At 40.7% G+C, this 13,503-nt stretch overlaps 1 protein-coding gene across 2 annotated transcripts in view; it reads left to right on the top strand.

Annotated features, from left to right (window-relative positions):
- LOC129764599 (uncharacterized) overlaps nt 1-13,503 on the top strand; it is a 339,603-nt gene that overhangs the window by 276,477 nt on the left and 49,623 nt on the right. For both annotated transcript variants that reach the window (XM_055763825.1, XM_055763827.1), the window contains exons 2-3: nt 10,205-10,598; nt 10,669-10,953. In XM_055763825.1, coding sequence (XP_055619800.1) covers nt 10,205-10,598; nt 10,669-10,953 — 679 coding nt within the window. The remainder of the gene's footprint in view (nt 1-10,204; nt 10,599-10,668; nt 10,954-13,503) is intronic.

Genomic DNA, 13,503 nt, shown 5'->3' with positions numbered 1-13,503 from the left:
TCCCATTTCGTCGCCAATCCCTCGTTGCATATAATACAGGGCTAGTCCATTTAATATTAACAGTTTCAAACAATAAATTATTTCGTACGCTCGAGGCAATCAAAATGCTGTCACAGAGCTGCTCGTTACGAACAAATAATAGATCCAACGAGGCGAGAATTTTCCCAGCCACCAAAATTGGCAGACCGCACCACAAAAGCGTGCATTCGAGCAAACTGCATTAGCAGCGCATTATTGGCCCTGACATTTGCAAGCGTGAACGCCCATGCTCATTGCAGCCTCGGCTGCGAAACACGGGGACAATCCAATTCTGCTCATTCTCAACCCTAGGTGATACTCCGGCTGCGGTTGTTGTGGACAATTATTCCGGGTCCATGCAGCCAATCAAAGATAACGTACGGATTGATATTGATTTATTTGAGTATTATTTGACTCGCTACCATATGGAACAATATTTCCATTTGGATTAAACATTTCTCAGAGACAAAGACAGACCGCTGAATGTCTGGGAGGGAAAAAAGTACACAGTACGACTTTTGCACAACGAATGTGTGAACGGGAAATAAAATGCTGATGGAACAGTATTCCCCCCAGGCAACCTGTGCTCGGAACAGAAATTGCTTTTGCCAGCAGCCATTTTTCATTTGCTGCAATCCGCAATGTTTCCGGAAGTACACCACCCATCCCAACCCGAACCCTCTGAAACTGAAACAGAAAGAAAGTGTATGTACAGATATTCCGGCGTTCATACGATGCTTGGGTATTTTTAGCGAAGCAACAGTTCCAACCTGTGTGCACTGTGTGCACAGTTGCGCACATATATTTCGTTTCGTGTGAGAACGGAAACATCCTGTCGATAAATTACCACCCCCACCGACAGGTTCACCTGAGTTGCAGAACGGTGTGTAGAAGGCTGCCAGAATGAAACTATTTTTATTTTTATTTTACTTTATTTCGCAATGCATTGTGTTGGTTTGAAAATGAAATTCGAGTCGGTGGGATCAATTGATCTTTGTGGGCGCAAATCTGCATCCACCCATTCCCACGATTCCAGCTTTCGGAAGCGTTTCCATCAATCATCCCTCCGGACAATAAGCAACCACTTCGTAAATCACAAAGCGAGACTACTAATGCATTGCAAATAAAGTGCAATAAATGCAATAACAATTATTATGAGCAATCATCGGCTAAACGTCAAGACACCGCCTTTGCCCTAGGCTCCCACAACCAGTTGATTGGCAAATCAGTGCCAATCTCCCAGGTGGAGAACAATTCTTCGAGGCGGTGACCTTCGCTGGCTAGAGAAACAAATAAAATAATAACAGAGCCGCACGGTGTATCCACTCACAGCGTGATGTGACTAATTTTATGTTTCATTTCGAACCAGTCTGAATAATAAACTTGATACCCAGATTGATCTAGTTGAAATAAAATATCAACTCCGACTGTAGCCGACAAAGAGGTTATCTCGAATCTAGAGTGTGTTGTCACAGGTGACAGCGATATGCACCGATCGCTGCTAGGAGATAAAATCAATCACAAACTCATCCCCATATCAATTCCGCTTATTCAATTTTAGCTTTTATACACTCACGTTGCACTTCATTCATGCATCAATCAGAAGGAGCAATGCGAGTTTTGTTTTCCCGCAAAAATCATCTGCCCGTTCAACTCAAACATGGTTACAGTAATCACTCGATTTTGGCACGCGTCGAGTTTGGCACATTGTGCGTGATTTCTATTGTACTTTCTATTCAAACAAAACTTATATTCTACAAATCCCATTGAAACAAATTCTAAAATTCAATCACTGATTGATTTTTCTAAGATAATCGCTGTATACTACCAAGTTCATTCGTCTCTAATCTTGAAAAAGGCCAATTATTCAATAGAAGGTTGTTACGACCAGAGCCAAGGAGCAACTCGAAGAAAATAAAAAAAACATAATTTATTTATTCACTTTATTCAATTACAAAAAAATACACTCGAACTATAATTAAATACGCTAAACTATACACAAAAACACACGAAAGCACACCTGACAAAGAACAGTAGGGATTGGTTCGTTTAATAGGCTTAAATGCATTCTTACTCACCTCAGTTCTATCCCCAAAAGGTACACAATTACCTGAAAAGGTAGATGTAGAACTGGATAGCCTACGAGAGCTCTGGCAGGACTTTAGGGCAGTCCACGAAAAAATTCTAGAACATTGCATAGACGGGAAATTAGATGAAAATCTAGAAATCGAAAGGTCGATTGAGACAAGCTACAACCGTACGAGTGCAACGCATTTCCAATAACCGAAACGAATCATCTACGGCTACGTCGAATACCAATTTACTACTTCAAGAATCATCGATAACTCCCGCAGTTTCCGAATTGCAACCACCAAAGGATGTTGTACCTATCTTTTCGAGAGACTATAGACAATGGACATTTCTTCAAGATATTTCTTCATAGACTTTTCTGCTGCAGACGCTATAACATTTTATTCGTGACCGATCGCATTGACTGGGATAAGCGTCTCGGTCTATGTGAGAACTGCCTTCGTGAAGGACACGGGACTAACGGCTACTCATATGGTACGTGTAAGCAGTGCAATCATACACTTCTCCATGAGAACCGAAGACATACGCCAGCACATTCCCGGTGAAGTGAGGAATCACCTTTCGTACAACGATACATTCTGTTCGGCCTTCATTACAACAGCAATTGTACATGTGCTGAATGCTTCAATGCCCAATGCCCATCTATGCCCAGCTAGAGCTCTTCTGGATTCCGGTTCTCAAGCGTGCTTAATCACCGCCGACATATCCAAGGGATTGGAGCTGGACAGACGTCACTTCAATCTACCACTTAGAGGCATCTGTGGACCAGAATCCACGAAGCTCTATTGGTAACAATCCAGTCACGCAACTCCGACTTTCGGCAGCAGATGAAGTGTTCTATATAGTTCAGCAGACCTCACCTCAAACAGCTAGTCTTCAAATTCTGGGAACTGGAAGTTTTCAAGCCGGCCACACGCTTGACCGTCGAGGAGCAGTTGTGTGTAGATTACTTCCAAGCTCATACTACGCAACACTCAAATGGACGTTATGTGGTGGAGCTGCCCTTTCGAAAGGATCCATTCAGCCTAGGTGACACCAGATATTTGGCATTGCGGCAATATCACGCATTGAAGTAGACTGACCAAGAACAAATGCCAACGGGACCGAGCCACAGGCCAACTATCTTTTTGCCTCACCATGTAGTTCTGAAGGAAGAAAGCAGTACGTCAAAGCTACGAGTGGTGTTCGAAGGGTCACTCAAGTCGTAAAATGGTGTCACCCTGAACGACTTGCTGATGACGGAACAGTGGTACAAAAAAATATGTACAACATTCTATTGAACCTCCGTCTACATAGAATTGCGCTTCTTGGGAACATCGAGAGAATGTACCTTTAAGTTCGAGTGACAAAAAAGGACAGTCAGCTCTTCCGAATGTAGTGACAAGAACCTCGACGCCCACTAACAGCTACGAACGACCATCCATCAGACGACGACTTGAAACGACTACATTACATAATTAGTGTGGACAGCATGAAGACCCAGCCAGATGGAAAACTCAACATTATCCGCTGTGAACAGGGAGCACATTCCCACCGAGGAAAATCCGGCCAATCTACTAAGTTGTGGGGATTCCCTCCGAATCACTAGCGGACAATCTTCTATGGTGGAGTGGACCTACCTGGAACCCACTGTGATACAACAGATTCCCAGCCGGAAAGTTAATCCTCAACATTGCAGCGTCTCATTGACAAGGACAGGAGGCAGTCAGTTGCGTCTATAACACATGTCATCGAATCCAATTTAACGCTAGATGGATTGCTCAGCAGATACTCCTTATACATACGGCTGACACGAGTAACTGCATGACATCTTCGTCTCGTTTACAAGGCAGATGATTTATAACATTAAATGAGCTTAATAATAACAAAAAATGTGCTATCCTCCCATATTTGACTCAAATCAGACAATCAGAAGCAAATTAAAAATAGTTTTGAGTTTCACCCAAAAATAATGGATAACTTTTTTCCTAACCTAATATATTATATAAATGCTATACTAACATGAGAAAGTAACACATTTTCTGTTATTTTTAAGCCTGTTTAATGTAATAAATCGGGATGCCAAAACATGTGCTAAAAATAATTTTGGGTGCATGTATCCAAAATTAGTGACTTTTCTTCAGGAAATCATAGCGTGAAAAATACTTTATAATTTAAGCCATCAAGAGCTGTCCTCCGATGAAGTTGTCGGAAGTTTCAATAATGGCCAATGTCAATGTACAAGTTTCAGTAATAACAAACAAAGCTTACAATCTTTCAATAAACAATAATGACGTCGATGCCTTATTTACAGTCACCAGCGGAAGGGCAGGAATGTTAACATGATGTTAGCGGCTAGAAGGGTCGCCTCTATAGCGTGACACTCCTGTGATTTTAATGGAAGCAATCATAATTAGTGTGAAGATGTAAGATTGAGGATTCACTGTGGTTAGCGATGTAATTGTTTAAACGACTCTCAACCCCTCGAAGAAACGAAATTCTACAAACCGAATGTATTTCAAACGGTGGTTGGCCCAAAAATACATTTCATGACTTATTGTGTCGCGAATTCTACTATTGTTTACACACTTCAACCTGATTGAAGTCCACTGTGGAGATACTTCTACGGCAAAACTGACCGACAACAAACTTCTCATGATTCTCTTCTATAATAATTCGAACTGATGATATTCTTCAATATGAAGCGTCGTACACAAAATACGTTAGGCTCAAAATACGATTTTTGGACCGTCTCTTATGCCGCTATTAAAGCCAGGTGTAAATCCGCAGACAGAACACTTATAACAGTACAAGCATAACATAAATTTATTTTGGGTGTGGCTCACCAACAACTAAAGGCTACATCTGCGTTTTCGTATGCTTCACGACGCGAGTAGTTCACTCAAAAGCTGTAAACAGCTTTTTTTATGAATGAATGTCAGTAAAGAACATTTTTAAACGGTTTAATTTAGCTTGCCCTGTAATCTGTCTGTAAGTTTGTATGTTTGTATGTTTGTATGTTTATAACGTGTTTGTCTGTAGCGCTGACCCACATTAATAGAAATTTGACCCCCTTTCTCTTGACCGATTGATCTGAAATTTGGAACACACCTTTATCTCTGTAGTCATTATAAAACTGCGTATTTCATGATCTTGAAAATTCAAGATGACGGCCGCTACAAAATGGCGGATCACATATAATATATTCTCAAAACCTCATCAATATGGGTTTTCCAAAACCCCATCAATATGGGTATCAAATGAAAGTGCTTGACTAGTAGAACACAGTTATTTTTGAAAAATGCAAATCCAAGATGGCTGTAATTTATGAAAAATACAAATCCGAGATGGCTGCCACTACAAAATGGCGGACTACATATTATGTCAAAACCCCGTTAATATGGGTATCAAATGAAAGGGCTTGACTAGTAGAACACAGTTATTCATGAAAAATGCAAATCCAAGATAGCTGCCACTACAAAATGGCGGACTACATATTTTCTCAAAACCCTATTATTATGGGTATCAAATGAGAGGACTTGACTAGTAGAACACAGTAATTTATGAAAAATGCAAATCCAAGATGGCTTCAACTACAAAATGGCAGACTGCATATTTTCTCAAAACACTATTATTATAGGTATCAAATGAAAGAGCTTGACTAGTAGAATACGGTTATTCATGAAAAACCCCATTAATATGGGTATCAAATGAAAGGGCTTGACTAGTAGAACACAGTTGTTTATGAAAATGCATATCCAAGATGGCTGTCACTACCAATTGGCGGGCTACATATTTTCTCAAATCCCGATTAATATGGGTATGAAATGAAAGGGCTTGAATAGTAGATTACAGCAGATCATGAGTAATCAAAATCCAAGATGGCCGCAATCACAAAATAGCAAATTACTTTATTAAACGGTTTTATTTAGCTTGAACTGTGTGTATGTCTGTAGGATTGTCCCACATTAATAGAAATTTGACCAATAGGAACTGACCGAATTTATAAAACACCTTTATCTCTGCTGTCATTTTAAAACTGCTTATCATGAAAAATCCAGTTTGGCCGCCGCTACAAAATAGCTGATTCCATATCATTCCAAAAAAAGGATGATTGAGATATGTGTATCAAACGAACGAATCTAACTTGGAAAACACACTATGTATTTTCTGCAATCCACTCAATATCAGTATCAAATTAAATTATTTGACTGATAGAATACAGTACAATGATTTTATTTTAGAGAAATATTCTAATGAAACAGATAATGTACTAAAAACTAGAAAATAAAATAAGTAAAAAAAACTTTTTAAGTTAAACGGTTTAATTGTGATTAAACATAACAATGTACTAAAAGCTAGAAAATAATTAGGCAAGTAGCAGTTAGCAGTTATCACACCTCTCCTTCATTTCTAGGGCATTGATAAGACTAAAATAAAATCGTGCGGCACGTTGGATTTCCATTATCCACAATTAGCGACCTCATCATATGTCCCACGACAAAATACCATTAAAGCCATTCACATAAATTTACATAAAATTTACAACAATTAATTGTTAGTAGCAAGACCTATACTATATAAACTTGGATTGAACACGAATTGATTGGACAACAACCTGAACATCAATCTAATAAAATCTCTATCAACGTTTAACCGTTTGAGCCAGACTCTCATCAAATCATTGGGGAGAATAGAATAAAACCATCCTAGATCATCTCCAAGATCATTCCAAGATCAATCCTTCATTGTTTCCGCCAACTAATAAATGCCTTGTATCGGCAAATGAAGGATAATTCATAATACGCATCGACTCACATTGAGAGCTATCGCCCGATTCATAGGCACAAAGATTGCTCGTTGCATTGGGCGAAAACAAGGAAAATGGAAATAACATATCCATTTTAATCGTCAAATTGTTTACTTTTTTACTTTATTCACTGTTCATGTTTTAAGCAAAAAAATTACTGGATAAATTACCAACAAAACATTTTACCAATAAAATACCTAATTTTTCCTAATTTTTCTTGCTGTTAAAAGGAACAGCCTAATCGAAAAGTTCATCTGGTGGCTCTGACTTTTAATGGAAATGGCGGATCCTTCGACTAAAAGAGGCCTCGATGATGATAGCTTAGAAATTGAATGAATATGCTACTTTGGTCTTGAAAAAGACCGTTTGGATACAGCTTCTACTGGAGAAATAAAACACTTTGGCATATTAAAACACACACGAATGCTAACTAAACAGCGAATGTTTTTATTTAAAAAACAATCAACTTACCTCAACAAGCTTTAGCAAGCTAAACAATAACAATAGAATTAACCATAGAACAAACTGACGTTTCTAGAAGGTATCAGACAAGGACAGAGAAGTGTTATTGCTATAATACAAAGCTCCATTGTTTATAGCGAACATTCTAGAACAACCCGAGCAAAGATACAACAATCGACAATAGAATTCACTAGAGCCGACAGGAACAGCAAACGAAACATATTTTTTCCCGTTCTATGACATTTCTCTTCAGTAAGATTTGCCATTTTACAATGGAAAGATATACGATCCAACAACGAGTAGAGATTATTAAAATTTACTACCGAAATTCGGAGGCAATGACCTCAACTTTAAGAGCGCTACGTCCAATTTATGATCGTCAGAATCGTCCTGCCAGATCAACAATTGAGCGTCTTGTGGAAAAATTTGAATACACAGGCACAGTACAAAATGTTTCCAGTTTCCAGACAAAGAAGGGACCGTAGTGTCGAGAATATTGCTGCCGCTAGCGCATCAACTGAGTAAGAACCAAATCAGTCTCTCACACGTCGTTCTCAAGCGTTGGGCATCTCTGTGACATCGTTGTGACGAATTTTGCGAAAAGATCTTGGTCTACATCCTTACAAGATCAAATTGACGCAAGAACTGAAGCCGCTTGATCACCAGAAGTGTCGTATGTTCGTGAATTGGGCCAAGCAACAACTTGAAAATGATCCGGATTTTCATCGATGAATCATTTTCAGCGATGGGGCCAATTTCTAGCTGAATGGCTTCGTCAATAAGCAAAATATGCGTTATTGGTCAGGCAGCAATCCACACGTACTCCATGATTCACCATTGCATCCGAAAAAAAATACAGTTTGGTGCGGTTTATGGTCCGACGGCGTCATTGGGCCGTACTTCTTACGTGATGATCAAGACCGGCACGTTACTGTGAATGCCGTCGAAAATTGGGTTCTGCGATGGACTTCTGCAAGCGTGCCCGTGGTGGCCATGCTAAAAAATCGAGCTCCATACATAATGGCATCAAATGTACATTCACATGAATGAAGAATTTCATTGATATCCAAAACCGTTTTTGTTTTAATAAAAAAATCTTTTGTAGCGCTATTATTGAAAACCCGATATGTTGGGTGCGTAATGTACAGATCTTCATTCGTTAATAAACCATCGTAAAGTATAGTCTAACTATCTTCTGCAAATCAACGTTGAAAGAAGGAAATCACTATACACTGTACGGTTAACGTTTCACGATCGTTCGCTTGGTAAGCGGACGCACAACCATTAATCCGTTACCGTTCCGTTCTTTTATTAAAGATTCTTTAAATTTTTTCCCCCTTGTGGGAAAACATAACCCTAACACCTCTCCATGTCTTGAGAAAGACAATTCATTCCCGCACTATGCCCGCCGGCAAACAATGTTCACTCAACAATCACCAAACGGAAAGTGTGAAGCCATTAAAGATTCGCCGTAGCGGTGTCTGATTCCGATGTTTATATTTGGGAAAAACATAATAAATTGAGTGAAAACTCAATGTTACTCATTTTACTATTGGAAAGACGATCTTGTTTTGCATGTCAAACAATTCTTCGATCTTTCGCAATTTTATTGAATGAAAATCATTAAAATTTATCAAATTGTATTATTATTTATATCTAAAATATTACAAAAAAAACGTTTGCACACTTCCATGGAGATCTAGACCTAATTCAAAAATCAAAATAGGTCCCATTCGGTTTTGACAATAAAATGTGTTGGGGTTCGTTGCAAAAATCGAACGGGTACTGTAATCCCTAACCTCAGTCGAATTCTAGAGCAGCAATGGCAGCAGCGGTTGCGCCTTTCCAGGCCACACGCCATTGTTATGCAAATTTCTACACATTCAATTCTACGTAGCAAAAGTGACACAAACAAGCTCGCCATAAAAGCCCCAACCAAAGGGTCCATTCGAAGTTTACCCACTGCACCAGCCAATGCACAGCTGGCTCTGGCCATACCTACTATAAATAACCATACGTGTGGGAACCGTAATCGATTGCAAAGTCGGAGAGCCGCCAGAATTTATGCTGTTCGCATGCAATAAGTTACGACGACGAGTGACGATGGTGTGAAAGAGAAGCATAAGGAACATATTCCAATCGAGCAGTTCATGTGCTGCTACTTGACTGTATGCAGAGATGCAACAAATGCGCCGCCATTGATAGGCAGTAACAAACGTGTGCGATCACCAGCGTTTTGGCACCATTGGGGAAACCGAGGGCACAAGCAACAGAACCTATTTTGCATTTTCTAGGTTCGAAGAGAAGCCATAGCGTCCGACAAAGCGGATGACTTGGAATGCTGCTTCCGACTCGGAAACAGCAGCGTTTGAAATGGAAGACGCATGCCACCCCTCTTGGGCTGTCCTATTTTCCATTTGCAAGCCTCCAAAGGTCGAGTGACAAACGCCACCCATAATAGATTGCGAATTAAATTCCACTCTGTCTTCCATGTCCTCGGTCCAATATCGTTTTGAACGAGAATGACTAGGCAGCAGTTTGCCTTCCCTGAGACAATTTGCAGTCACTATCGGCGCACTGCATTATATGCATTTATGTGAGCTCCACAGTTCTCCATAATCGCAAGTCTTTTTGAGATTGACCATGCGGCTCGAAGCTTGAAGCTGCTGATTACGGAAACTAATTTGCAAGCTGGTTGTCATTGCTGAAACGTAATTCCGCTTGCGGTGCACTCACTCGTACACTAAACGCCTTATTTGAATATTCATCAAACTGAGCTTGAGCACGATCAATCAAACTCTAATAACCGTCTTTTTCCCACGATTGTCCTATTATTTTTTGCAGATGACAAAGCCGCGGTCGATCAGACCCCAGCGTCGTCTTGGTGGTCATCGCACATAGCCGATGCCCTACCATCGTCCAAAAACTACTTCCAGGCCACCCATGGGCTGGTCCAGACACACCCTTCGCTGTCGAAGGGAAGCACACAAGCACTGCCGCTGACGTCGGCGCCACGCGCAGGAGGACCAGTTCTCTCCAGCGGATTCCCCTCGATTGCCAACGCCAACAATCGGTCCCCATTCCGTCATTTGGATTTCAGCACCAGCGCCACCGCCGAGCTGAGACGTAACCCGAGCCTCTCGGCGCCTGATGAGTGCGCCCGAGCCTGCCGAGAGGGAGAGCCCCCAAGGATCTGCTACTACCATTTCACCGTTGAGTTTTACACCGTTCTGGGAGCGTAAGTTTTTCTCACGATTTTAAACCAATATGAATTTCAATAGGTGATCATTTCGATTCGTTCCCCACAGCGCCTGTCAAGTGTGCACACCAAATGCAACCAATACCGTGTGGAGTCACTGCCAGTGCGTTCTGGCCGATGGTGTCGAGCGAGGTATTCTGACGGTGAACCGTATGATCCCCGGGCCGAGTATCCAGGTGTGCGAGAACGACAGGGTCGTGATCGATGTCGAGAACCACATGGAGGGTATGGAGTTGACCATCCATTGGCACGGAATCTGGCAGCGCGGAACGCAGTACTACGACGGTGTGCCATTTGTGACGCAGTGCCCCATCCAGCAGGGAAATACCTTTAGGTGAGTCTCTTCTTTTAACTGAAACCATTTAATACCATAATATAATTTAATAAAGAGCACGAAGCACAGCTAAAAGCTAAAAAAACAATCCCGATCTGTGTGTTACGGTTTTTTTTGTTAATGAAATTTTACCAATGCAAGTACACGTGTATCATTAAACTTGTCATTCAACAACATCCAATCAAAGCATATTTGTTGACATAAAATTCCTAATTCAGTACTGATGATACATATAATATTTCCTTGAGACTGCGACGTTCTCCTGGCAACATTGATAAAGGGTGTGTCACATCAAATTGCATCACGGAAAAAACGCTGTAGAAATTCGCTCAGTAGACCGATCCTTTTGAAAATTTTAGATAGTAAAATAAAAACTATTAAACAATTTTTGGCATTTTCTTTTTATTCATACTTCGAGCCCAAGCCCGTATGCTTGCACCTTCCTCTTTACCCCGTCCATAAGGTTCTGTACAACGTCAGGTTGTAGTTTTTGACGTAGGACTACGTCTTTCATTTCTATACCGAGGTGTAAAATCAAAGTTTCGAAAACGAAAGCGTTACGCCGGAGACCGAGATTTTGAGCGTTAATAGCTCCTAAACAACTGAACGAAATGGTATGATAAACACTTCATTCGAAAGATAAAATGTCTACGCGTTATATACTTGTTACTTTTTGATCCAAAAACTTGTTTCAATAGCCTTAAAATTGCTTTCAAAACAGGCTATTCAAATCACCAATCGGTATATAAGCGAGCGCCGCTCGGAAATCCACTCAGTTATAATTGAACAGCGATTGGAGCATGTTGTCGCTGTTGCGGTGAAGCTCTTCGTGTATCATGAAAGCGCGGATGAACGGTGCCACCAAGAGCCTGTTTGTGCACCTTAGGCCGGAAGGGAATCCATCAGGATGATGCCACAAACGGTTCCCCGGGAAGAGTTCGGAGCAGCTGCCACACACACACATACACGCGCGGAACTCTTTGTTTGGATGCCATTCAGCATCGAGAAAATTCCGGAAAGATTCAATCGTTGCTGAAAAATAATCTGCCAGTTCCTCTGGGAACTGAAAAATACATTCATGCGAAAGAGTTCATTTTAATGTTTTCTATCCATGTAACACTGCGACCAAATATTTTTCAATTAAGTGCTATTAACAGGTGGTTATCGAGTTAGCATTAACCATTGGTGGGCTTAGAGTATCGAGGAAAATCTGGAAAGAACTAATCGTTGCTGAAAAATAATCTGCCAGTTCCCCTGGGAATTGAAAAATACATTAATGTGAAAGAGTTTATTTTAATGTTTTCTATCCGTGTAACACTGCGACCAAATATTTTTCAATCAAGTGCTATAAACAGGTGGTTATCGAGTTAGCATTAACCACTGATGGGTTTCGAGTATCGGAGAGAATCTGGGAAGATGTTATTGTTGCTGAAAAATAATCTGCCAGTTCCCCTGGGAATTGAAAAATACATTCATGCTAAAGAGTTTATTTTAATGTTTTCTAACATATAACGCTGCGACCAAATACATTTGGTTTTGTGATTTTTCAATCAAGTGCAATTATCAGATGTTATTTTAACGTTTTCTATCCATATAATACTGCGACCAAATACAATTGGCTTAAAATACAATACAATTGGTTTTGTGATGTTTCAATCAAGTGCAATTAACAGGTGGTCATCGAGTTAGCACTAACCACTGGTGATGGACTTCGAGAAGAATCCGGAAAGATATCGCTGCTGCAAAATAATCTGCCAGTTCCCCTTGGCATTGAAAATAACATGCAAGCGAAAGAGTTTATTTTAATGTTTTCTAACCATATAACACTGCGACCAAATACATTTCGTTCTATGATTTTTCAATCAAGGGCAATTAGCAGGAAAGCTTCTGAAGATTATTCTTCCTCATCAGTAGGATATTTTCGTATCCAATATTGGATGCATAAAACCTTGTACCTCTAACATAACGCTTTCGTTTTTTTGGAAGTCCCCCGAATATTCGTTTATTCTTCATTCAGAATGGATTCAGATTCAACTTCAAACAAATGATCACTGAATCAACGATAGTCCTACGTCACCATTGCGGTTATACCATAGATATAACCCACTTCCTGTTTTTTTGAACAGAAATCCATTTTCTCTTGAAATCCGCCTCCGATTTGACAACTTTTGGGTTCTTCCGGAGGGCCTGCTTCATAATCGCCCAATATTTCTGTATTGGGCGAAGCTCCGGCGCGTTGGGCGGGTTCATTTCCTTTGGCACGAAGGTGACCCCGTTGGCTTCGTACCACTCCAACACGTCCTTTGAATAGTGGCACGAAGCGAGATCCGGCCAGAAGATGGTCGGGTCCTCGTGCTGCTTCAATAGTGGTAGTAAGCGCTTCTGTAGGCACTCCTTAAGGTAAACCTGCCCGTTCACCGTGCCGGTCATCACGAAGGGGGCGCTCCGCTTTCCGCAAGAGCAGATCACTTGCCACACCATGTACTTTTTGGCAAACTTGGATAGTTTCTGCTTGCGAATCTCCTCCGGAACGCTGAATTTGTCCTCTGC

This window comes from Toxorhynchites rutilus, chromosome 2, assembly GCF_029784135.1.
Source record: "Toxorhynchites rutilus septentrionalis strain SRP chromosome 2, ASM2978413v1, whole genome shotgun sequence".
In the NCBI taxonomy this organism is placed as follows: Eukaryota; Metazoa; Arthropoda; class Insecta; order Diptera; family Culicidae; genus Toxorhynchites; species Toxorhynchites rutilus.
Note: the sequence above shows the minus strand (reverse complement) of the source record. Positions and strands in the feature narration are given on the sequence as shown.